At 39.3% G+C, this 26,832-nt stretch overlaps 1 gene segment (V, D, J or C); it reads left to right on the top strand.

Annotated features, from left to right (window-relative positions):
* Positions 1 to 19,982, top strand: part of LOC110312026 (immunoglobulin lambda variable 4-3-like) — a 46,901-nt gene extending 26,919 nt beyond the window's left edge. The window contains 2 exon segments of the V gene segment in view: positions 18,196 to 18,230; positions 19,531 to 19,982. Coding sequence covers positions 18,196 to 18,230; positions 19,531 to 19,847 — 352 coding nt within the window.
* The last annotated feature ends 6,850 nt before the right edge of the window (positions 19,983 to 26,832 follow it).

The raw sequence follows: 26,832 nt of genomic DNA, 5'->3' as shown, positions 1-26,832 counted from the left end.
CTATACAATAGACACTATCAGAATGTCTTTGATGAAATAACTTGTGTGTGTTTTATCACTTGTGGACAAGGTCTTGTATGCATATTGGGGTGGGGTGGGGTCTAAAGGCAGATGTTTTCTATTGCTTGTTCTGAGATGTTAGGGATGCCTCATCTTCATGGGGGGGGGGCTTCACTCACTGCCCCTATGTGACTAATGGCCACAGTCATCTTCATGGGGTGTCATGATCACATGTTTCAGGATAGGAACGTGTTCTGGAGTAAATGAAACTCCTACCATCCTCAGGCATAAGTGTACTGCGGTTTCTGAATCCACTTATGTAGAAAAAAAAAAAAAAAAAACTCCACTTGCCCCACAGGGGAAATATTTTGTTAAGATGAGTCTACTTGTTTTGATTGAATATGTTATTTAGGGTAGCCAAAAGGGCTTTTTTTTTTCAGTGCTGGACTTCAATGTTTTTGTAGCTAGACCTTGGTAGTCAGCTTCAGAAGGAGAAAGTGACAAAATAAAGAAATAGATCTTGGCAGCTAGCTTTAGGAATATAATCTAACAATTTAGAAAGCAAAGAGAGTTGAGGAAGGGTAAGGCCTCCTACAACCATGTTTGCCATGCTTAGGACTGCTAGAGCCCTTCAGTGCATGTTGTAATCACTTTCTGAAAAGAGAAAACACATTGAAAATAATTCTAAACAAAATGAATATTCCATGAATGTTGGAAGCAATGTGCATTCAGGAGGATAACACCAAATAGTGGGTTCTGATGTTATTTTGAGTCAGTTGGGAGTCAGCAAAGTAACTTCCCACTGTAAAACTCTGTTCAACTCTGTTTAACTTCCTTAAAAATATAATCCTCATTCCTGTCCATACCAAGTTTTCTATGCTGTTCCATAAATACATAGAAAAAGCCTTTTTGTTAGAAACAGAAAATATTTTAGGCATGACATGGAAGACAGCTTACCTGGCACACAGTGTTTCTAAATAAGCACAGTACTATGTGCTCCTGAGTTTTCCCTCAAGTCAGAACACTCATTCTGAAGTATTATGGATAGCTAGTAACTGGTAGCTGGTAGCTGCCCTACTGATGATTGTAAACCCTCCAGTCTCTTTTTCCTGTATTTCTTAAAGGGAGCTACCTATATCCTCCTTGAAAGCCAAATTACATTGGCTTCTGTTGTTTATGTTCTTGTACTTGCCTCTTGCCATCTGGTTATCTCTGGTGTTAATTGACCTGAGTGTCTCTGACTGGAGCCTGTCCCTCCTTGGAGGCAGGTAGACCTCTGTGATATGGGTTAGAGCAGGCTTCCTTGGAGGCAGGGAGTACTGTCTCTGGTTAGAGGAGGCCTCCTATGTCTCTGGTTAGAACAGGCCTCCCATTTCCCTCAATACAGTAGACCTCCTGGAAGACAGGCAGACTACAAGATGGGGGAGAGGGACACCTGATCTGTACAGGGCAGAGTTGCAGACCAGAAAGAAGATGGGAACCCAGATTAAAGTTGAAGACCAGAAGTCCAGTCTCTTTTTTGCACTTCTACATAGAAACCCAGGTGGTATGATCACTCATAGTCCAATGCTCTAACCCATATCCAGATAATGACTGCAATGTTGATTAGCATCCAAATGTGGGCCATGTGAGTAACAAGGAGTAAAGGGACTCACTTGTTTAAAAAACAAAAAGGCAGGTAGAAGGGAAAATGGGCTGCTGGGGCAGAAAGCATCTCTGAAATAAGTGGTACACTAAAACAGAAAAGAAATAAAGTACAAACACCTGAGTTAGAAAAGTTTGTGTCTGAGTACCTCCAGGTAAGCCCTTGGTGTTCTATAGAGGGGCCCTTTGATCTAAAGCTGGGTCAGAGAGATTTGAATCATGCATGGAGAGAGGAACTTAGGACTGGATGATCCTTATTTGAATCTTTCTACCCTATTATTATGGCTCTAATCTGTTGCCCATATGAGTAGGGGAGAACATGGTTAAAGCAGCTTCTGCAAGCCTATCTTGTGGCAGATAGAGATAGGACAGAGAAAAAGAACAAGGAGAAAAAGACACACTGATAGAAATTTTTGTTGTGCCACAACAGATGGCCTGTTCATCAAGAAAGACGGAGTAAGAGAACACAGTAAGAGAACAGAAAGGGGAGAATAGTTCACGTGAAGGGTGGTCCAGGTCAAGGCCTCTCACTGTTATGTTTTTATATTCCTCTTTGGATGCAATGCTTGAACACTGACACTTAGAAAGTGAAGAATCTCAGCCACTACAATATTTAAATCATTTTTCATGACTTTATGCTACTCATGATGAGTCCTTGTCAAATGAAGAACCCAGAGCCTCTACTTTCCAGTGAGTTTAAATCCTGCCCTGCAGAGACCTTTTAACATGGTCTCCACATGACCTTAAAACCATTCAGCAGCCACAGACTACTTGTCAAGCTGAAGGATGTCAGTCTTCATATATAATTCAATTATTAGAATTCATAAGCATGGATTTAAACACTGGAGGATTATAAGCCACAGGCCCAGGCATAAACCCTCAATAATGTTTTGATTTGGTAGGAAGATGATTATGATTAATGTGAACTTTGGATTGAGAGAAATTGAAATTCAGGTGTATCATTGAATGTGGATATGTTACAAGGAGATGGAACATTCTCACTGCCTGTTGAATGGCTCCTGTGCCCACCCAGTATTTTGACTGATTTTGTCACTTGTGTGCCCTAAGATCTTAGAAAGCTTTTCCCTCTTCAAGGGACACACAAGTTTCAAAGATTTAAGGCTGGGACCCGCTAAGCCTTTTATTAAATGTCTGACTTTAGTACAAAGTTTCATTGAAAGGAAAGTGCAGTGTTCTGAGGCATCTCCCATGCTGGTACTCCAGCAGAGATGGAAAGGGTGCTAGGTCTGTTAAAGAACTCCTCTCTGGATAACTGGATCCTAATGTGTCTAGAAATACAGGCTCAGACGAATCATTGCAGAAGTTCTAACAGCAGTCTTAAAGCCTTATGCCTCCTATTGTTTGTGTCAAACAAGGGAGAATTTTAAGAAAGAGTGCCTGATGCAGGGGGAAAAAGGTGAATCCAAAAAGCAATCTACTAAGTGTCCCAAATTTCACAAGGGCAATCAATTATAAATTGAAATATGATGGGGATGGTATCATCCTGCTTTTTTTAAACTCCTAAGGGACAAACTTTGGCCCTGCCTACAAGAGGGTCTTTCTCCAAAGAAACCATTTCAAATTAAATGGTTGTGAAATAGGTCACAATCTAAAGTTTACTTGACTGTACTAACTGAGTCAGTAAAGCCTCAGATGAATAGATATTGGGAAGGAAAAAGATTTAAGGCAATTAAAGTTACAGGTGTTCCATTATTAGGGCAAAAGAGGCACCCTCTGTGTGGGTTCTAACTGCAGATCTTACTGTGGAGTGTATTGGTAATCCAAGCTGTTCTAAAACACCTTTGACTTTTCTTATATGGAAAAACTCTTATGGACACACTGGAAAAGTTAAACCCTTGATTCTTGAAGGCTTATCTAATAATCTCTATGAAAAAGATACATTAGAACTGGCTGAAAGCAATTTTAGCACTAGTGATAAAGCCTTTCATAATGGTCTAGAGCTCATGAAAGATAAATTACATCTTCACTTCCAATATTAGGGGCTATTGTTTCACTTCCTAGTCCCATAAAATTTCAATAGAAAACAGATGAACCTATAATTGGTAAAGAGAAACTAAAACATTCTCAGGGATTAGTAGAATAAAAACAAGTAGAACATGTTGAACCAAGCCTCAGTGCTTGGAACTCTCCTATCTTTGTCATTCAGAAAAAAAGGTAAAGAAAATGAAGATTATTGTTGGGGCCGGCCAGCGGCTCACATGTCCAGGTTTGAGCCTGGAAGGCATCTTGGAATCTGGAAGAAAAGAGGGAGCCTAGGTGGGTCGAGAAACATTGGAACCAAGACATGCTAGTCTGTTCAAAGTTCAAATTCTAATGTCGGGGAACACGCCTTATAAAAGAGGGGGGGTCCATTCCCACCAGTTCATCCTTGGAGCGTAGAACCAGCTGCAGGTGATGACATGCAGAATAGGGTGTGATTTCCAGAATATCTCTGGGGGGCCTCTCAGCAGGTAGCAGTATCTTGAAGAGAAACAGCAGTGGCAGAACAATAGGGTGATCCAGGGAGGCAGACTCCACCCAGGGTGATCTTCTTAGTGGCAGCAAGGTCAGGTTCTGGCTTAGCCTGTTTCAGCCTGTGGGGGGAGGTTACATCTCCTCCCTGTTATTAATATAAAAAAGGCTGGACTGAGGCATAAAATTTATTTATGCTGTATAATTCTGCCTGAATTCTTAGGGTCTAGTGAAGAAACCTGTCTCAGTGGGATTCCCTAACTTTTTTCATGGTAAACCCTTATTTAGTTAAGACTGTCCCTTCTGTCCTACTAAACATTTTGCAGACCATCCCTGAGCTGTTGTCTCCATCTTTTGTAATGCTTAATTAGTTACTGAATAGGTAACTTCCTTGCTGAATCCCTACTGAATTCCAAATTGTCAGCTTCAAGGTCTTCCTAGGATGTTGGAACTCTGGCAAAGACTTAACTATATCAGAATTCAATCTTAAAAGGCACTACAATAAGATAACACTAAAGGAGAGCACGTGGGTCTTCCTTAACAGCCTTGGGTGACAGGCAGGGAACAGGGAGGAGGGGGTGATGACTGGATCCTTAGCACAAGGCCATTTGGCTTGTTAGGGTGGGAGACTGTGAAGGGCTTGCTTTCTCATGGTATGGTCTCTAACATCTCCCCCTTTTGAATTAAATTTAATAAGGCCACACTTAACTGAGGTGATCAAATGATCTTCTCATCCTTGGATGAGCGGGCATTAACCATGGCTGGGGGAGCATTGACCCGATTCCTCCCATGGGTGCTGTCATGACCCACAATCATGGCTCTTGATATCGTTTGGAGAGGAGAGGCAGAGCCTCAGAAAGATTCTTTTGGTTGTAACTGGAACTAGATACCAACCTCCATCCAAATCAGTTGTGTCTCTCATGGAACTCAGAAATGGTCAAGTTGGACCTTCTCCTGCTGTGCTTAGCCTCGTACCCACACTGGTGCCCATACTGGATTCGTGTTATCATGAATCATATGCACAGTTCTGAGTCCTGTGCAGCTCCTAAATGAGAATTCCAACCTCAGATTCAGCAAGGCCTCTACAAGAATTATGCCAATTGTAACACCACAATTTGTGGCTCTTAGGCTATATTAGGAGCTGGAGGTCACCCTCCCCATCCCTATTGTCTCCACGGCATGAGGAACCAAGGGACCTTGCATTTGCAGCAAGGGTGGAAAACTGGAGACCAGCAGTTGATCTTTCTGCATCGGTGGGAGGGACATCTTCTTCGTCTGAGTCTCAGATATCCAGTTTATGATAGTGAGCCAAGGAGAAGTAAAAAACCAATTTTTATACCAATATTCTTGTTTCTCTCTGTTGCATTTTCTCTCTTCTAAACTAGTTCTAACTTTGTCAATGCTATCTAGAACTAAACCAGTCTTATCAGAATAAAAACAACATTCTTCTAATATCTGAAATTTCTGCCTTTCTAGCCCTCATAGCAAACATTAATCCCAAATCAGACCAAAGCCACAATATGTACTGGAATGCTTTTAGAATGAAAATTAGTAGCTGCCACCTGCACGCTCTTGGAGGCGGGGATGCATTCCTGCTGCAGTCAGGCTGAAGGGTGTTGATTGACCTGCTTGAAAAACAAAATCCAGACAGTGAAAGGCAACAATACAGAAGCTTCTTTTGGGGAAGTCCAGGTACTCCATTCAATTGCAAATTAGCAACGACCAAGCTAAAGCTTTGAGCTCCCAGTGTGGGGGAACTGGCTTTGAGAATTAGCAGAAAGGCCAGAGATTCTCTGGAAGTGGAGGCTGAGCTCTAAATTAACTTTGCTAGGTAGTTAAGAATTTTAGCTATCTACAATAGGAATCTCTAATATTGGAATTATTACTAGACCAGTCTAAGATTGAGTTAGAATAACTGGTCACATTGAAGAAAGGAGAAAAATCATTATGACTCTATTAAACGACTAATCTTGCTAAGTTAGAATATACAGTCTCTGATGTTCTTTTTGCCATAAAGTTAAAAAGCTTGAAGCAAGGCAGCTTCACTAGTCCAAACTGGAATAATGGCAAGCAAGGATGGATTGAAAACATGTATCCAATTTAGCTTCCTTGTCACTTCAGTCAGGGCACTGAGCCAACTCACCTGCCAGCTTGTCACATGAATTAGCCATCATGCTTCTGCAGTGTTCTGTGGAGAGAACCTATGTGTTTCCCTTCCCTAATAAGGTAGCTGTTTAGGATCAAACCATATGCCAATAAGTAGATCCTTTTAAGATATTATAAAGCATTTATTAAATTCTTTGACATCCAATTTTCAAAATTCTAAAATAAAAGAATGATTTAAATAGTGTGCACGGGAATGCACTAATTAATATGCACGGGGATATAATTCCCCCCCTTCTTTGTCTTTTAATAAGTTAAAGTTTTAAAGTTCCACAATATCTTATCCTTCAGAATTAATAACTTGTTGACAAAACATCTCAAATACTTGACTGTTATAGTCAGTATTCATGTAACATGGGCAGTGACTAATTGTACTTTCAATTGTTTCTCTCAAGGAGCAGTTGTAACTAGAAAGCTTGAAAGGTTATTAATAATCACATCTTCATAATTTATTTATTTATTAACTTAGAAATAAGAGCATTTATTTGCAGCAATTTATTAAGTATGAGTCCTCAAGAATTCATACCCTTATGTGGAAACAAGAAGTAACTGAGGACACTAGGAGGAAAGAATTTTACATGTACAATTTTCAAGAATACTAAAATATCATCTTAAACCATAACTGTTTTGAATATATAAAGAATGAGATTATATATCCAATCTATCTTATATGTAGGACCTATAGCCTGCCTGAGATATAAATCCAGCATGGCATTGCTTTAAGATGTCAAGGCAATCCAGAACAATTTATTAAATGTCTAAAAATAGCCTTCTTAAAAGGACAGCATTTTTTATGAGTTGTATATGTATAAGCAATTGCAAATTTGAGAATTTATAGTGTGTGAGGGATGAACAATCTTAAGCAATTGTGAGCTCTGAGATATAATATTGACTATTAATATACAAATTAAGGTTCGATTGTTCAGCATTTTAAAACACCATCCACAGCACACAACTTAATTATCTGTGCTGAAACAGGGGGAAACTCAAAGAATAAGCATGTGACCCAATTCACATCTACTTACTTCCCATAGAGGGGTTGTTTTTAAACACAATAATTGGGATGTATGCATGCATGAATTTATAGAAGATACAGAAGCATGCATAAAAACAATTTTTAACTTATCTTTGGGATATTGATTGTCAATCTTATTAAAATGATGGTATGTAATAGATCAATTATTAATAGTCTGTAATAACCAAATTTATTGCTGTTTGGAACAAGGAACAGATACTTAAGTTTTTAAGACACCATTTTTGTTATAGTTACTCCAAAATATATGAATTTATCTTACAATTATTTTTGTTACTACCACAGCGGCTTAATGGGATGCTGAAACTACGCTTTGAGGTGAAGAAGGATGATTTCACAACAATGTTTTCTCCAGCCAAGGAATTGTTGTGGGCACATTTAATAACCAATAACTAAAATAGGCAGCTAAGATTTAATTACCATTGATTATAATTGATCTATAAACTATAGAAGCTTTCTTTAATTTCTGCAATTTAATTTGTGTTCTTTGCCAATTAATTTGTGTATCACTTAATAGCACCCGACAAAGGCTTAAGTTCTCTTGTGGTGAGTTGAAGATGAAGTCTTAGCCAATTAACATCTCTTGGAAGCTTTTGAAAATAAAATCTTGAAGCAAATTAATTTTTCCTTCTTAGATTTTCTGGACCACGATTTTCTAGTATAACTAAAAACCTAAGTATCGAAAGATATTGCCTCTGAATCTTAAGGAATCTTCCCTGAAGGCAGGGAGAGGTGAGGTCACAGGAAGTTCCCCAATCACAGTTTGTGAAACAAAGGAGATTTCGCACCAGCTTCCCTGAGGCTGCTCTGAACTTGCATTAACTCAAATATATATGAAAATTTTTTCTAACTCAAGCATTTTGGCTCTCCTGTAATGAGGACCGAATTTTTGAACTACTAAGTTTCTTAGTAATATTGGATTGTAACTATAACCTTGAGGGGAAAAAAAACTCAATTTCTAAACAATTTATCACTTTAAGAATCAACATTAAAACTTTACTACTACATTGCGAAATTTGGCTGCCAATTTATATCTATGAATGCATGACAATGTAAGCTTTAAGGCTTCATTAAAGAGACATTGCTTTAAATCTTATCTTAATCTTACTTTCTAGGATAATAATCACATTAATTATTATCTCAGTTAAAAATATCTTAGGAGGCCCAGTTTGGTTTTTTTGTTTGTTTGTTTTGTTTTGTTTTGTTTTTTTGGCTGCTATGCCACGTGCTTGAAAAGACTCTTGAGTTGCCAATTTAAGGCTAACCCTCTGTTACCAATGTAACAATTATTTAATCCTAACCAATAATTTATGAGCTGATTGGGAAGAAACGCAGAGCACATTATCAGTAAAAAAACAAATGAAGCAGCTGCACTAGCACTTTTCTAAATTTTCACATAGCTCTAAACACATACACAAAACACACAAAGCAGAAACCAACAGCTCCAGACACGTGCAACCCTTACTTGTCCTCCACGAGTAGGCAAAAGAATTAGAAGGCTAAGCTTCCATTTCATAAACAAAACTTGGTCCCTCTGACTGAACTCTGGAGACCACCAGGCATCCCTGGCTCTCCCCACTCCCCAGGGCATCCCCTGGTGAGGTGACTGTCTTCCTAGCACATCTGCTGATCACAGCCAGAAGGGACAGCTGCAAATACCAAGCAAGCTTTTCAGAAAACCCCATTGCCTATAAACACCAGAGAAACCAAACTCAGGCAGATCTAAACTCAGACTGTGCCATGTTTCAGAGACACGAGATGAAACACAGACAACAAACCAACACAACAAGCACATGTTCGTTTCTGGAAACAGAACGAAGACACTGGCAAGCACACACACAAGAGGGGATTCCGGATTTTCTCTCTGTCCCTGGGAGAGTTTCAAAATCCACTTTCCTCAGCCTGATGCAGTTTCCAACTGCAGCCATCCACCTGATTATTAAATCCCTTTTATTAAACCTTAATATTTCTCTCGCCTAAAAAAGCAGCTTCTGGAAGCTGCGGCCAACTGCCTGCCTGTTGAGTTCCTAGTTACCATTAGCTCACTGCTGAACCTAAGTGAATCCAGCGCACAGGATTAGTGCTGATCCAGCTTAGCCCATACCAACCTTCTCTGGTACGAATTTTAACTCTTTTCTTCTTCCATGGAGCTCCAAACCAGCAGTGCTTCTTCCAAATGTCCTCTGCCTTTCTTAGGTTCGCCAAATTGTTGGGGGCAGCCAGCGGCTCACATGTCCAGATTCGAGCCTGGAAGGCATCTTGAAATCTGGAAGAAAAGAGGGAGCCTAGGCAGGTCGAGAAACACTGGAACCAAGACATGCTAGTCTGTTCAAAGTTCAAACTCTAGTGTCGGAGAACACACATTATAAAAGATGGTGGGGGGGGGGGGGGAGGGAGTCCATTCCCGCCAGTTCATCCTTGAAGCCTGGAACCAGCTGCAGGTGATGATTTGCAGAATGGGGCATGGTTTCCAGAATAGCTCCTGGGCCTCTCAGCAGCTAGCAGTATCTTGAAGAGGAACAGCAGCAGTGGCAGAACAATAGGGTGATCCAGGGAGGCAGGCTCCATCCCAGGTGATTTTCTTAGTGGCAGCAAGGTCAGGTTCTGGCTTAGCCTGTTTCAGGCTGTGGGGGGAGGTTACAGATTATAACATAATTTAAGAGTTATTAATTTGTAGATGAACAAAGGGCCTTTATAGCCTGGTCTCCACAAGGCCCTGTAATTGTTATTATAAACAAATTATATTCATGTACATTAAAGATTATTTTTATTCTATCCTATTATACCAAGAGGATGGGGAAAGCTTTTCTTCTTTTATGCCTGTGCCAAACAATATACATTCTGCTCAAAGATAGCAATGGAAAGTGTTGTGTCAAGGTGTGAAAAACAGTCCTACTATGTATTAATATTATGTATTTCAGGCCTTGAATGCTTTGTAAAATAATCTCTCTATAACATTTATTTATTACATGAATATTTTCCTTGTTGATTAGGATTCTAGCAAATTAGAAGTTTTTCAACTGGCTTTGAAAATTTTGAACAATATAGGGCTCAAAGTTACCCCTGAAAAATACAAGTAATCTTTCCTTTTAATTTTCTAGAATCTGTTATAATCCTCAAGGTCAAGCTGTATTGGAGATAGTGTACATATAACCTAAAGCACAAATTGATAAATACAGGGGAGGGAATATTGGTCTGAATATGACTCATTCTCAACATCTTACTAATATTGCATCATTTACTTTAAATTTCCTGAAAACAGATGATAAGAGAAATACTGCAGTTCATTAACACTGGGTACCTTTGTCAGGGACTATGAAGTTACCTCTGGTGGCCTGGAAAGTTGTAATAAAAGATAAATGACAATGACAATCACCAGTCCTATTACTTAACATTGGAAAAGGTTTTGTTTGTGTCTTTCCAGGACATGGACCACAGCCCTGGATCCCACCCTGGCTCACCATACCCTGGACAGCTAATACCAGCAATGAAGCAACAAAGTTGAGCAGATGAGAGAAGATAGCAAGACCTTCTTCTGTTGGCTTAGAGCCTGACTCCAAATAATTCCAGTGCTGAAAATTATCAGGCACTGGTACATAACCCTCTCTTGTTATTAGGGAAAAAGGACAGAGGACCTTGTCCTCAGCTGTTTACAAACTCCAACCAATTTTCTGATATAGGTCCCATAAGAGAAGTTTCTAAAATTTGGAATAGCACCATTCCCATGACCCTCTTTGCTTTCATAAACATTATAATCTATTTTCCTATTCTACTATCTTTTCACTTATAATATATTAGTCGGCATATTCCACTTATTAATCAGAAGAATCTGCTCTCCAGAAAGAATATTATATAGAGGAGAGAACAATAGGAGAAAATGCAGGCTTGACCTGGCAGCCAGCCTACCTAGCACACGGGGTGTACAATTTTAAATTAGAAGCATGGCATACAATGCTCCTGAGGATTCACAGAACTCAGAATACTGAATTCTGAGTTAGCATGAGAAGCGTGGATCTAGCCTGCTGATGTGTCTACAATTTCCACATCTCCTTTTATGTGCTTCTTCATAGAGACACAAGTGTTATTAGTGCTCACTGTCTAATTTGAGGTAATGTGCTAACCTATCACAATTGATAGGTTCCCTATAATAAAATAGTTTCTTATAGAAGTAAAACAGACACAGTTATGTAAAACCCTCTGAAGCAGTTTTTCTCCATATCCTTTTCTGACCCACAAGGTATTACGTTCTTCTCAGGGGATGCCCTAGTTATTACTGCAATTACAAAAATAGGGCTGACACAGATACACACAGCCAACACATAACAAAGGCACAGTAGATAGACAACTGGTAGACAACATAGGAATAACAGAAAAAGAAACATACAACAAGTAGGTACAAAATACAGGCACACAAACATACATCACAAATAGAAAAGAGGTAAAGACCGATAGACAGGAAGAGGGGTGTAAAATTAAAATTTTAGTTCATTCTTAGTAAGATATTTTATCTATTCATTTTTTCATTTTCTAATGTGACATGATGAATTTTGCTGCCCTCTCTGAGGTTTCTTTAATGTATAATCAGTGCCCAACAGGATAGATATGCCCACCATCAGGAGTGAAGATAAACAGACAAAATACTAAGTTTCCTTCTTCTAAGCTATTTTGGGTTTTTAACCTTGAACAGATAAACATGGTCCATATTTACATGAAGTATGTTCTGTTTCAAAAAGTATGATCAAGAAACTTCTTCATAAGAGTGACAAGTAGTTTGGGTTATGCAGAGCCAATACCCCAAGAGATTCAACACCTTTTGATCTTTATCCAAGATTCCTAAGAGAGGAAATAAATAGAGGAGAAAATATTTGGTGATTTGTGCAGGCAAGCTGACTCAGTGGGTAAAGGTATTTTGTGGAAATCCTGATAATCTGAGTTCCATCCCAGGAACTAGCATAGTAGGAGATAACCAACTGCTGCCAGATGTCCTCTGACATCCACATGGGCATCACACACACACACACACACACACACTCACCACTAACCAAAACATAGGTTAAATAATTAAATGTAACATTTAAAATTAATTGTATTTATTTTGGGGAATGTGAGAAGCAGGAAGAAAAACAGTGAGCCTACAAAGAGAAGTATACTCTAGCTGCAGAAAAAGACTCTAACAGTTGTGATGGAGAGTGGTTAGGAGCTGTTTAGCAGGAACCCAGAGAAGCCTGTCTCACACTAAAGTTGATATAAAGATTCTGGGCAGGAGACTTCCCTAACCTGGAAGAAAAAGTCTAGGTGACAAAGGTCTTGAACACAGAGTCAGCTCAATTGCACCTATCTTCACAAGTTTGACTTGATCCAGCATTCAACCCATTTCAGTCCAGAGGAGCACAGTCTGGGCAGACAAACCTTAAACTATATGATGTGGAAATCCCTAGTATCCTTCCAGATATGAACATATAATTATACCTACACTCTGAAGATTTGGTTTGTGGTCTGTGATGAAATGCATACCCAGAAAACATGACAGATGCAGAGCCTTGGAGGAGAGCAACTAATGTTGCTAAATTTAGGAACAGAACCTTTTTTCCTAAGACAATGGACTGTCCCTGAGGAGACTTCATATTCTGGGCTCTGAATCACGGAACAGACATATTCATACAAAGATGCTAGGGAACCTTCAGTCACCAAGGACCAAAGGAGTCCAATGTCAGAGGCAAGACAGTGCCCAAGACACAATGGAGAGAAACTTGAATAGATCAGAGGATTCGTAGGTCACCCTCACACTAATAATGGTGCCCATACCCCTTACTTGATTAGAAGCATTCGAATTTAGAAAATTGGGGTATATGGAGTGATTTGTGTGACCTAACCTTTAGCACCAGGCCTGGTCATCAGAAGTTGCCTAAGCAGTTTTGTACAGTGACAATATATAGCCTGAAGTGCCAGGTAAGCTGATCTTGGAGAAATAACAACCGATTAATCCTTGATCACTATCTTTAAATTCATATTTTTTATTCCAATTGTCTTAGCCAGGGTTTCTATTCCTGAACAAAACATCATGACCAAGAAGCAAGTTGGGAAGGAAAGAGTTTATTTAGCTTACACTTTCCACATTGCTGTTGATCACCAAAGGACGTTAGGACTGGAACTCAAGCAGGTCAGGAAGCAGGAGCTGATGCAGAGGCCAGGGAGGGAGGTTTTTACTGGCTTGCTTCCCCTGGCTTGCTCAGCCTGCTCTCTTATAGAACCCAAGACTACCACCTCCTGTAAGAAACCTAGGACTTTTTCAATAGCAGTATACATTTTATACTGCTGTGCCATCTGACTATCACATTTTTTTCATTCTTCAGAGATAGAGTGGCCCTATGGTGACAAGCTCAGTTGGTTTTGCAATCCTGGGATTAGGTGATGCTCTTCCATCAGTCTCCAGTGGTCTACTGCTAATACACACACCATGTTTTTTGGCTTTATACAGAGGATTTTGAGTCTTTCTAAGACAGAAAAAAAACAGTAAATGTTGGTGAATTGTCAAAAACCTTGGTCAAGTTGTTGTAAATTGTAGACAAGCACCAACATATCACATACACTTCATTAATAGGTATACTTGAAGTTAATGTTATAAAAGTCTATGTGAAAGCTTTTGAGATAACTCAGTAGTCTTTCACTTATGCCTGAATACACCCAACAGTAGGGTGAGGGAAAATATAGTGCCCACCTACAGCAGGAAGACAGGACATCAAGTGAGGGATGGGGTTGCTATCTCAAAGTCACATCTCTGACCCATAATTGTTCCTGTCTGAAAGAATTAGAAGGATGAAAATGGAGAGGAGCCTGAGGAAAAGAAGGTCCAGCAACAGGCCCAAAGTGGGATCCAGCTCAAGGGGAGGTTCCAAGGCCTGACACTATAACTGAGACTATGGAGAGCTCACAAAAAGGGACCTATCATTACTGCCCTCTGAAAGTCCCAACAAGAAGCTGAAAGAGTCAGATGAAGATATTTGTACCCAACCAATGGACAGAAGCAGCTGACCCCTGTTGCTGATTAAGGAAGGCTGAAAGAAGCTGAGGAGAAGGACAATTCTGTAGGAAGACCAGCAGTCTCAATTAATATGGACCCCTGAGATCTCTCAAACACTGAACCACCAAACAGACATCTTATACCAGCTGATATGAGACCCCCAACACACATACAGTAGAGGACTTCTGGGTCTGTGTTCATTCAGAGATGATGCACCTAACCTTCAAGATACTGGAGGCCCCAAGGAGTTTAGAGGTCAGGCAGGTTGGGGGTGGGGAAATCCGTGGGGAGACAAGGTGGGGTGGGGAGGAGGTGTGAAATGTGTAGCAGATGGAGGGTAGATGGAGGGATGGGGAACAGAATATGGAGTGTAAAAAGTAAAATTTAAAAGAAAAGAAACGTGACATAGCAAATTCACAGAATAAAAATATGTTTTCTTTGAAGCAATAAATTTCAACCAAGTAGTATTCAAAGCACAAAAGAAGTTTTTTAAAGGTAGAAAAAGCACTTGGAAAACAAGAGAGCAGACCCTCACTGACATTACGGAAATGGGACATTAATAACTATTCTCTCTGGATGTAGGGAGTTAATGGCATCTGAAAAAAAAAAAGGCATGGAGAGACTAAAACACAAGCAGACAAATTAAACAGAAGAAGATTCCACCTCATCAGATCAACTGCAGATTTAACTGAATAATATCTATTATCTATCAGGCTCTGGGCAGCATGTTTTCCTATGCACCAAGGACTGTCACACCATTTAGAATAAAAGAGTCATTATCAAACAATCCCAGTTCAACCATCTCTTAATTCTGTGGCATCAAAATTTAGAGAATCTGCTAGAGTATAAATTTATTAATTTGCATATTAGGAAGAGTAGGTAGTATTATTAGTCCCAGGTTTACAGATTAAGCCACATAGTGAGTAAGAAAGTGTCAAAATTCCCGTTGTACTGTATACTGTAGGCCAAGGATTCAAATGAGAATCCAGCCAAAACCACATTCCCATCCCCTCCACTGCCATAATGCCTATGAGATCCAAATTCTTAGTTCACTGAGGAGCTTAAAACAAACCCCTAGATGTTGGTTGATTTGGAAACACGGGGCATGCTCCCTTTTGGATTCTAGCTCACTTTAGACCCCAACTAATATATATGTTATATATATATTCTGCCTTTATTTTCCTTACCTTAAATTCCTGTTGATGCCAACAGAATGGGAAAACTTATAAGAGGATTCCTGACAATTTCCTCAGAAACCAAAAGAAGAAGAAAAGCCAACAAGGGAACACTGTTGACTAGACAACAGCACAGAGCCAGCAGATATCATATGCTATTTATTGCCCCAAAGCTCCTGGTGTAGAACATTCCATTTCACACAAGAAAGTTGAAGTCCATGCTTGAAAGATCCAACATGATCTCAACATTACAAATTCTGTGAGCCATATAGTCACATCCTGCAAGGCTCTTGAATGACTCAGGAAATGGCCAAACAGGAGATGAATAGGCTGGGCTATTCTATCCAAGAAACAGTTGATCTTATTTGACCTAAGTGCAGAGTTCCTGGGCCACCTTAAAAACTGAGTTAGAAAGCCATTTCCCATACACACACACACACACACACACACACACACACACACAGACACACACGGACCCTGAATTCATGCTTTCAGTGGCTCTTTTCTTCCTGACCACTTGGGTGAACACATGAAAACCTCTGGACACTTGGGAGATGTTTTAGAGCTCCATATTATTCCTTTGGGACTTAGAAAGCTATGCTCATCTATTTTTTTCTTCACCAGTCCCTAGGGACAGGACCAATCTGGCCACTACCCAGATGTTCTCTGATAACTTGCCTTTATGTTAAATAGCCAAGTAGTTTATTTACCAGCCAAATCGTGTTTATATTACATTTTATGTTGCTTATTTCTATAGTATTTTCTACAATGTTACTTAATCACAAATGGATTTTTCATATAGAGGAGAATCTTGAAGATTATGTAGGCTGCTCCTGCATTCACTCACTTAGTTTTCATGTTAATTCAATGACTCCTCAGCTGATTCTTGGAGGCTGCTCTGTTGATTGTCTGGCATTTTACCAGGCATTTGTGTCCCAGGCCTATTCTAGTGTCGAGAAGAGTGGAATATTGTAAATGATGAAAGGATAAGTGACAGATTGCCCTTGTTTCTGACTTAAATGTTTTGCCTTAGGTAGGAAGAATCTTGTAATTTAAGAAAAAATTACTTACTGAGGAAGTAGTTTCCATTTAAAATGAAAAGAAGAATGCTTTCTTTATTGAGTAACAAAGAAGAGCTGGAGATACTAATAAATAATAAATACCTTTTCTACTAGTCTTTAACCAATAGAAAAATTTCACACTGATTAAATTTAAATAAAGGAAAAAGAAAGAAAAAAAATCAACTGGCAGCCTCAATACAATATGTAATCTTCCACTGTAACTAAGTAATCATGGGGAGCTGGAGAGATTTCTCAGTGTTTAAAGAATGTTCTGTTTCACAGAAGACCCATTTGGTCCCCAGGACCTATATTCTAGCTCCAGAATATGTGGCAGCCTCTTCTGGTCTCTAAGAGCACTAAACTCACAAACAGAAACTCACATGCATACATACACATGAAGAGTTCTTTATTGAAAAATTATCTTGGGAGATGAAATCAAATTTCAGCAAAACCTATTTATTGATTCTTATCATTAGCTTTTTGTGTGAGCTGAGTGTTAGTCTTTATCATTTGAGCATTTTAATGGCATGCTGTGTTGTAGAATGTCAAGAAAAGTATGTTGATTCAATGAGTGGAAAACATTCTGTAAATGACTCCTGGGTAGCCGTGGGTTTTCAGAGTGCACAATGTGAGTCAATTACAGTAATAGCACGAAGAGGATAGGGAAAGCATAACCCTGGTGTTAATGTTAGAATGAAAGGCCATTTGCAGGACAAAGGGAAAGAAAAAATATAGTCAGAATGAATGCTCAGACTAGTCAGAATGAGTAGGCAAAACTGAATAGAATGCGGGCAGTTTCAGACACAGTGGAGAGAAAATTAATGAAAAATATACATGTTTTGAACCACATGGAGTGCTGGTGAACTACAAAATGGAGAGAAGGATAATTTTGTCTTTTGCATTATAAATTTCAGGAAACTATGAAGGTGAAAGCCTGAGTAGTCTACCACATTCTAACATGGAAAACAAAGAGATGGATAATTTGTGACTCTTGTTGGGTATAAGTATATATAAAAATACGTATGTATGTATGTGTAGATAGATAAATAAAATAGTGAACAGATACTATATTATAAGAAAACACATATGAATGAAGTGGAAATGAGTTATATCTCTGTGGGTTGAAATTTGAAGAGAATTCTCTGTGGAACATTCTTTCATAAGGCAAGAAGTGCCCCCCTTGTCCTTGGTTCTAAAGAAGCTGACCAAGTAGAACAATATGTTTGTGAGGAAAAAACAAAAACAAAAACAAAACAAAACAAAAAAACAACAACAACAACAAAAACTCGGCCTGTAAAATCAAGCCAAAATCATAGAAATTTATGCCATGCAACAAAGACACCTGAATAATACATCATTTTGCATTTGTTTGGGATCTACTACACAGCTGCCAGCATAGAGTGTATCAGAAATAGTGCAGAGAGTACATGGTGTTGAATCAACTCCATGGGTTACCTTCCTGACAAGAAGACAAGCCTATAAAAGGATTACCACCCACTGCTTCACAAGTGAGGTCACAGCTCCACCCATTGTAGCTAGCTAGTAGTTTGATTCACCTCAGCTGTGAGACAACAGGACCAGGTGCTGGACCCATAGGTTTTGGGTTGGGTTTTAGTCATTGTGTTATGTTTTCGGCGGTGGAACCAAGGTCACTGTCCTAGGTAAGTAGTTTCAAAGCTTCTTCCTAATAAGCCCAGCCCTTGTTGTCTTGCAAGGGTCTTTTTTCTCTCTGGGAAATTTTTCTCATCTGCTCTCCACTGTGGCTAGGGGAGGTGGACCATTTTAAAGTAATCTGAAGGAAGAACCAGAAGAGTAGAATCAGCTGGCCTTACATTCTTATAGAGATACTGTGATCTCAGGGGCATTAGTTACTGTCTAGCCAGAGTGAATGGCACCATCCTTGTTCTCTGGAGGATTAATAATTTGGGACTCTGGTCCAGGTCAAAAAGTGGGGGGGCACTAGGACCTTCATGGAGTCCACAATATCTTTATAAGTTGTCCAAGATTGGATCTAGAGGTGTAAGTACAGGTTCCAGAGACTGAGGTTATCTAAGTTAGATCCACAGAAGCATAGTGACAGAGTAGTCTTGTAATAATGTTGAGATCTCTGTTCTTAAACTGGGCTGCTAAAGTCCTATGAACATAGAGACAGCACTGACTAGTAGAGTAACCAGATCCTGGTCATCTGATAATCAGGGATTCTGACTACAAAGCTCTGTAATCCTGGATCTTGCTGTTTCATATTTCCATTGCCAGCTTCTCATTTTCCTCAAATGGCCTAGTATATGCAGGAGATCAGGAATGAGAGACAAACTTGTTCACTGTTGCAGTGAACAAGTGGCTGCTGTGCTCTACTTCCTGAGGAAAGAAAACTCTAGAACATAGTGAAGAGTATTGTGGTCAGATAAAAATGTGCAGTAGGCACCAGCCCCAGAGTAGCCTCTGATATTTTCTGGTTGGAAACCACTACATATTGGAAACGCTACATATTCATATAGAGAATTTGCTGTCCAAGATAATTAGAGATTCAGTATCCCCAGGTGCTGGGGATAAAGAAGGGACCTCCTCAATCAAAATGCAGTCTGGAAAAAAAGGTGAGATCTACCCTGTTTACCAGAGAGCTCTGATCACCACAGGAACAAAGAGGAAATAACTACTATGGGGAAGGTGATCAGATGTGGTGCAAACCCAAGTTAGATTAAAAACAATAGGGTGTATAGAGCACAGCCATACCTGCTAATAGTGGAATTGAGGCAGAAAGGAAGAGTCAAGGACATGTAACTTGGGAATGTGTTTTGAAAAAGACTAATAAGAAGATTGTCTGTATTCAAGCAGGCTCAATGGGGCAGGTGAGAAAAACGAAAAGGTGCCAGGTAAAAAGCGTGGCCAAATTGAGCAGTCACTGAGATTTTGATATTTTTATATTGTCTCCTGAATCAATCCCTTCTTTTATTCACACAGGTCAGCCCAAGTCCACTCCCACACTCACAGTGTTTCCACCTTCCCCTGAGGAGCTCAAGGAAAACAAAGCCACACTCGTGTGCCTGATTTCCAATTTTTCCCCGAGTGGTGTGACAGTGGCCTGGAAGGCAAATGGTACACCTATCACCCAGGGTGTGGACACTTCAAATCCCACCAAAGAGGGCAACAAGTTCATGGCCAGCAGCTTCCTACATTTGACATCGGACCAGTGGAGATCTCACAACAGTTTTACCTGTCAAGTTACACATGAAGGGGACACTGTGGAGAAGAGTCTGTCTCCTGCAGAATGTCTCTAAGAACCCAGGTTTCTTCTTAGCCTGGGAACCCTGCAGCTGTAGGACCCAGAGTGGGGTCTCTTCTTTATATTAGCTATCTTAACCCTTATTTCCTGCCCACTGAATATTAAATAAAATATCATTAGTTAATCAGAAGTATTATTTTGTCCCATTTGTTATCATTATATATTTAATTTTCAACCCTTTGAATTTACAATATGGAGAGGAAGGATCATGGTTACCAGTGAGAAATTAGTTCACATTTGAAACATAATGAGAGTATCACCCCAGCAGTGACCTTTCCCTTGTTCTTCACTGTTCTCTGAGTCTTGCAATGTAAGGACACCCATTTAGAATGCATATCAGGTAAGATATTTGTTTTAGAGTTAAACAATTAACTTAATATATAGAAATTCCCCAAATGTGTGAGTTCTTGAAATAAAGTTACAGAACTTTATTATATGCTTCAGAACATTGGTGTTCATGGTCATCAATACTGGGACATGTGATGGGATAAACACTCAAGCATAATAACTGTGTCTACTAAGAAATACATTCAACCTAATCTCAGAAGGGGAATCAAATAATTGTGCATTGGAAGTGGATTCAGAGTCAAAGACTACTCAAGGTAATGTCAGGTGAGGTTAAGTAAGACTAAATGTGACTTGGGAGCTAAATTCAAGTCATTTTCTTGGGTAAACTTAGGTGTAACAGACACAATTTTACTGTCTAAGTCCTCTCATGTGTATCAGCATGCCAGTGTGCACTGCCCAACCAAAGTCTTTGAACCTGACATTCAACCTTCTATAATTCAGTCTATATCCAGGTCAATATGTAATTAGTATGCAGGATTTGGAGTCATCATCCTCTTCAGCTCATAAGCAATATAGACACTGAATACATTCACAACTCTTTGGTGGGTCATACAGACCCATAGCATAGTCTTCAAAATCAGGAACATTCTTCTAAAATGAGTCAAAGTAACAGTTGACAAAATAGACCTTGATCTGAGGCATCCAAATTCCAAGTTTCTGAGCCAGGAGGAACTTTTGGGATCTGTGCCCTACATTCCCTTTCTGATGCTAGGCCATGAAAATATCTGTGCCTAATAGTTGAAAGTGAAAATCCTGGGTACCCTCACAGTAATGTTCCTTGTTGGGGACAATGTCAACACTCATCCATACCCATCTATTTCTCAGAGACTCATTGTCTTGTTTCAAGTTTTCACTGATAAGTTTGAACAAAAAAAAATTAGGAAACACAGAAATAGTAATGTTCCCATATCCCCACCAAGCAGACTCTAACACACATTTTACCTGGATTTTGATTCAAAACTATAACTATAATTATATAATTATAGCTATAATATAACTATAACTTTAACCATAACAGAAAATTCTTTTCTATATCATGTTAAGAAAACCCACTCCAGAGCCTATATCCTGTTAGCTAAAATTATACCTCTGAGCTGAAAAAGAGAATGTCTAAAAAATAATCTCTACCAGGACAGCCAGGGATATACAGAGAAACCCTGTCTCGAAAAACCAAAAAAAATAAATAAATAAATAATAATAATAATAATCTCAAAAGAAGTTATTGAATACTTCCATTTCTTCATAAAATGGTCAACAAATGGGTATGCATCATGATCCTACGTTGTTTAGTATATTATTGGCAATGATTCTACCATGTGAAAGAAGATGAAATGAGGATTAATACTTATGGTTGTGTGTGTTCTTCAACTGTTCTCTCCTGAAGTGCCTCAGATGTCTCTCTTTACTCTTTGCCAGGCATGAGCTGGAGAGATTGAGTTAATAGACTCCAGACTTTGCATAGATTCCATGCATGTGGTGGTCTACTCAAGCTGTCACTGAGGGCTCTTCTCTATTCTTTCTTATCCTCTGAAAAGCTTCTTCCTTACAGGGTATGGAAAATTCATGGATGATTTTCTGGCAAGGCTTGTTAAGAGGACATATGGAACCTGGAAAGAAGGATATTGCAGTGATGTCACCACCATTCTAGAATCATCCCCACCTACACACATGGATGCAACTGGAAAATAAGGTACATGCAGGGTTTTTTGCATTAGTCTGTATCACAGTGTTGGGTGTTCGGAGGTGGAACCAGATTGACTGTCCTAGGCGAGTGACTCCTCCCTCCTTTGTGATTATTGTCTCCAAGCTTTGAGGCGATATTTGTTGGATAATTTCTCATTCTGTATTCTACTTGATGCCTAAAATTCACTCTAGATGAATAATCTCTTTCTTCTCTACATGCTGTCTCATTTCAGACTGCTCCCTGTAGCCTTTCAAGTCTAATCTCAAAGAAAGGGGACTGAAACAGATAAACTGTCATTGTCTGTCTATAATTCTGTTGGGATATGCAGGACTTTGATAAATGCTCCTTTGTACCATCACTTTTGAATGTCTAATTTTTCTGTTGAACTTTGTGAGGAATAAATTGAATTGCCATTTCATGTGGAAGGAAAACCAGAGACATAGAGGGAGACACAGCTGTTGAATTTGTAGAGCACAAAACACTCAGCATAAAAGCTTTGAGGAAGAACATGTTAAAGGCCAGATAACCTGTACAATGGAACTCAAGATTAAGTTCCTAGGAAGTTGGGATATAGAATGAATCCCAGAGCCTCCATGGACAGACAATGGACGGAGCAGCATCCAACCTAAAACTCAGGAATTTTAATAAGGAGTAGAAATGGAAAAGAGCTCTGGCCATAGAAATTCAAGAGAGGAGAGATAATATCACAGGGAATCTTGGTTCCTAGGTCTCTCTAAAAGACTGCTTAGAAGATACAGCAACTGAGTTCACATAGATATGGTCCTGAGGCATGAAAATGATGCAACTCAACCAGAGATGTGAATCATCTTTCATTCTGCAGAATGAGAAATAGTTCAAGTAAGTACATGCTATGCTTGTACCCAGGAGGCACAGATTTGGATAAAAACAAACTCAGGGGTTTACAGTTTAGGTTACTTATAGTAGTGTTTTTCCATCAGAACTGTCCTCAGGGTGGGGTAGGAAGACTGCAGATATACATAAAATCCAGAGAGGATAGAAGAGCAGGAAACAGAGGGCCAGGTGTCTGTATTTGAGGTCAATGGCAAGCGTGTGTCAGGTGATGTGTCACACAAATGCATGGGTTTATAATTCCTAGACACATAGGGCATAGGTAGAAAAAATTCATACACCATCTTCTGTACTCAATGTTCAAACTTGGTCACTAAACCCCAAAACACTTTACATATCGCCTCCAGGATTTCTACTGAAAGACCAAGATTCTGACCTTCTCTTTTTCCATCTTGCAGGCCAGTCCAAGGCTATACCCTCAGTTAATCTATTCCCACCTTCCTCTGAAGAGCTCAAGACTAAAAGGGCCACACTGGTGTGTATGATCATTGAGATCTATGCAGCTGCTGTGACAGTTGTCTGGAAGGCAGATGGTACCCCTATCACTCAGGTTGTAGAGACTACCCAGCCTCCCAAACAGAGTGACAACAAGTACATGGCTAGCAGTTGCCTGCTCTTCACAGCAGAAGTGTGGGAATCTCATAGCAGTTACAGCTGCCATGTCACTCATGAAGGAAACACTGTGGGGAAGAGTTTGTTCCGTGCTGAGTGTTCCTAGGTCATCTGACCCTCATCTTACCCACAAAGGCTGAGAACAGAACCATGCCAAAGTATACCTCTAGTATTTTTGCCTACCATAGCCCTTATCCCTAACCTCAAATTGCACGATAAAATGTCCGTTCACAACCTGAAATTCTCCTCTAGTTTATTTGTTTTAGTGTATATGTCACTGGAATTCAGAGTAATTCGTGGGATGCCTGGCACCCTATACTTTGAAAGCAAGGTCATAACCTGTATCATCATCCCAGGTAGTGCCACCTTCACATGCACACAGATTTCTAAACGCTCATCTGGACATCTGATCACAACTTAGTATTATACAAGTATTATAGAATTCCAAAATCCTATTCTTTCACAGACCTAATCATGTTTCAATTCCATTTCCAACAATCTATTAGTGCCTCATTATCATGTCTTAAAATTGCAACTTAGAAATAGGGACAATTCTGTATTAGATCACAATTTCTATCATTCAAGTCAAAACATATAGTAGCAGGAAATTGGAAGTTTATCATGATCTATCCAGTCAAACAAACCAGGCTAAAGATAGTGTACGTGGGGTTCATGAAGGTTTCTACTTTAGAACTAGATTTTAGGATTTGTTATATAATGTCATAGCTAAGTGTTACAGGGTTGGCTAAATATCTGAGTATCCTACAGATAACAAGGTTGTTCTTAGAATTTCCATCCCGCCAAATCTCATTGCTTCCCTGGCTCCAGTCATAATAATTCAATGTGCACCTGTTTCCTGAGGTTTTCCCAGGCCTCTTCAAATGAACTAGGTCAACCCATTAAAATACGGACATTGTTCAACACCATTGCTCTATAGTTCTTTAGTATTTGGACACAGGAAAAGTGTCCATAAGTGATTCTTGTTGAGGTAGGATCCTTTCTCAGGAGTCCTTTTACATCAGAAAGGAATAATGTTGTTTACACATATCCATACATATCACAAATCCATAGTGTTTTGCATCCTGGCACTATCACTTCTTGCTTCTTTATATTTATGCATTAGAAAGATGGCTTTGTTTCTTAGTCTATTCAACTTATGTGTGTCCTTTGGTTGGAGGGTTAAAATCATTAATGTTTAAGGCTAATATCAAAAGGTATTTGTTGATTATTCTAATTTTTCCTATTTGTATTCTTAGCTTTATTTGTGTATCACTGAACAATCTCTCTACTATGTTTCAGTAATTATAGCTTTGTTTTCTATCTGAAAGAAGTTGAAAGATAACTTAAAATAATATTAATATTTCTTAGGTTGTTGGAAACTGTGGAGTCCACAGGTCACTCTAGTTTGCATTCAGCCAAAAGACACAGCAGCACAGTTGCTTGAACTGGGATTCAGTTTTTGTTCTTCTCACAGACCAAGATGTCCCTAAGTGGTTTTTATAGACATTATGATTGTGGCCTATAAGGCAGAGGGTACCTTTTAAACAAAGAATGAGGACTCATCAGTGCCCTCTAAAAACAACAAATACATAATGAGAAGCTATTTCATTCTGCTGTCAGATTAGTCGTGATCTCATAAGATCTACCACTTCTAGATTCAGGGATTACAGGGGAAATGATAGTGTCCCTGTAGAGTCTGTTCTAGTATTCACATTACAATTGTGGGCTGGAGTTATGAGCTCTAAGATTTTCCTCTCCTACATTTATTTATTTTATCCCAGTGGTTCTCAATCTGTGGGTTGCAACTCACTGGGAGAGTCAAATGACCCTTCTACACAGGTTGCCCAAGACCTTCAGAAAGCACAGTTATTTTACATTATGATTCTTCACAGTTACAAAGTAGCAACAAAAAATAATTTTATAGCAGGGATTGGGAATAGAGCAGAGACTGAGGGAATGGATGACCAATAACTGACTCAACTTGAAACCCATCCCATGGGCAAGCACTACTCTCTGACACTGTTAATGATACTCTGTTATGCTTGAAGACAGGAGTCTAGCATGGTGATTTTCTGAGACGCGCCACCCACTTTCTGACTCAGACCGATACAGATACCCACATCCAAACAGTGAATGGAATTTGTGATTCTTCTTATAGAAGAATAGAAGGAAGGATTGCAGCTCCTAAGAAGATAGGAACTCCAACAGAATCAACTAATCAACTAATCTAAAAACCAACAGAATCAACTAATCTGGAACTTTGGAGCCCTCAGACACTTAACCACCAACCAAGAACAGGATGATTCTAGGCCTCCTGCACATATGTAGCAGATGTGCAGCTTGGTCTTCATGTGGGTCCCAAACAACTAGAGCAGAGCTATACATAAAGCTTTTGCCTGTGTTTGAGATATGTCCATCTAGCTAGACTGCCTTATCTGGCTTCAGTGGGAGAGAAAGTGCCTAAGCTTGAAAAGACTTGAAGTGCTGTATCCCCAGGTGTCCATCCCCACCTGCTCAGAGGAGGAGAGGGAATATGTGAGAAATATTACGGGAGGGGCCAACCAGTAGGTGGGCAATGAGTAGAATGTAAAGTGAATAAGTAAAAAATGAAAAAAAAATATGATGGCTGGGGGTCACCACAATATTAGGAAGTGAATTAAGGAATCACAGCATTAGGAAGGTTGAGAACAACTGTAATAGCCCTTCACTCTGAACTCAATCATTGACCAATAATATACTTATTATAACCTAAAAATATTTTCTTCCTTTTTTTTCTTATTTCATACTTAGTTTCAAATGGCTTTAAGGTCCCAGAGAAGAAATCATGGAATTTTGATTTATAATAGGGAAATGGCTTCAATGCCATGCATCCCTCTGGGGACCATCATGAAAGGTACCTTCCTCAATCACACATTCCTTTTCTTAGCCTTTATTATACCCAAGTCTTTTCTAACAAGTTTATTATAAGCAAGCATCGTACATGGTGCTATTCATATTGCTAGTCATGTATCCACCTATATTTTTAGGATAATATGAGGCCCAGTGATGTCTTTAGCTAAAGGCTCATACCCAAGGATAAAAGGAAATTGCACTGTGAGATTTCACCTCTCCATCTGCCCATTCACCCAACCCATTGAGGACAGAGTTCATTTCTTTTTCTGCTGGAAATTGTGATGCAAAGGAACTCATTGTCTCTGAAGTTCAAACATGAGATGGAGACCTATCTTACTTGAGAAGAAAGTAGGTCTAATTATACAGCTTGTAATTAGCTACAGCTAGTAGTTAGCCACAGTGGGGAATAGAGAAGAACTAAAGATAAGCTGGAAGTACAGCTTCATTTCTAAGGCAGATACTTACAGATAACTTGACCCAAAGCCAAAACTACACTTTTCACATGGGCACAAGTTGAAATACTTACATACATGTGAGACACACAGCCAGAAGAACATTTTACAAGTGAGAACTA

This window comes from Mus caroli, unplaced genomic scaffold, assembly GCF_978045245.1.
Source record: "Mus caroli unplaced genomic scaffold, Mus_caroli_1 scaffold_17, whole genome shotgun sequence".
Lineage (NCBI taxonomy): Eukaryota > Metazoa > Chordata > Mammalia > Rodentia > Muridae > Mus > Mus caroli.
Note: the sequence above shows the minus strand (reverse complement) of the source record. Positions and strands in the feature narration are given on the sequence as shown.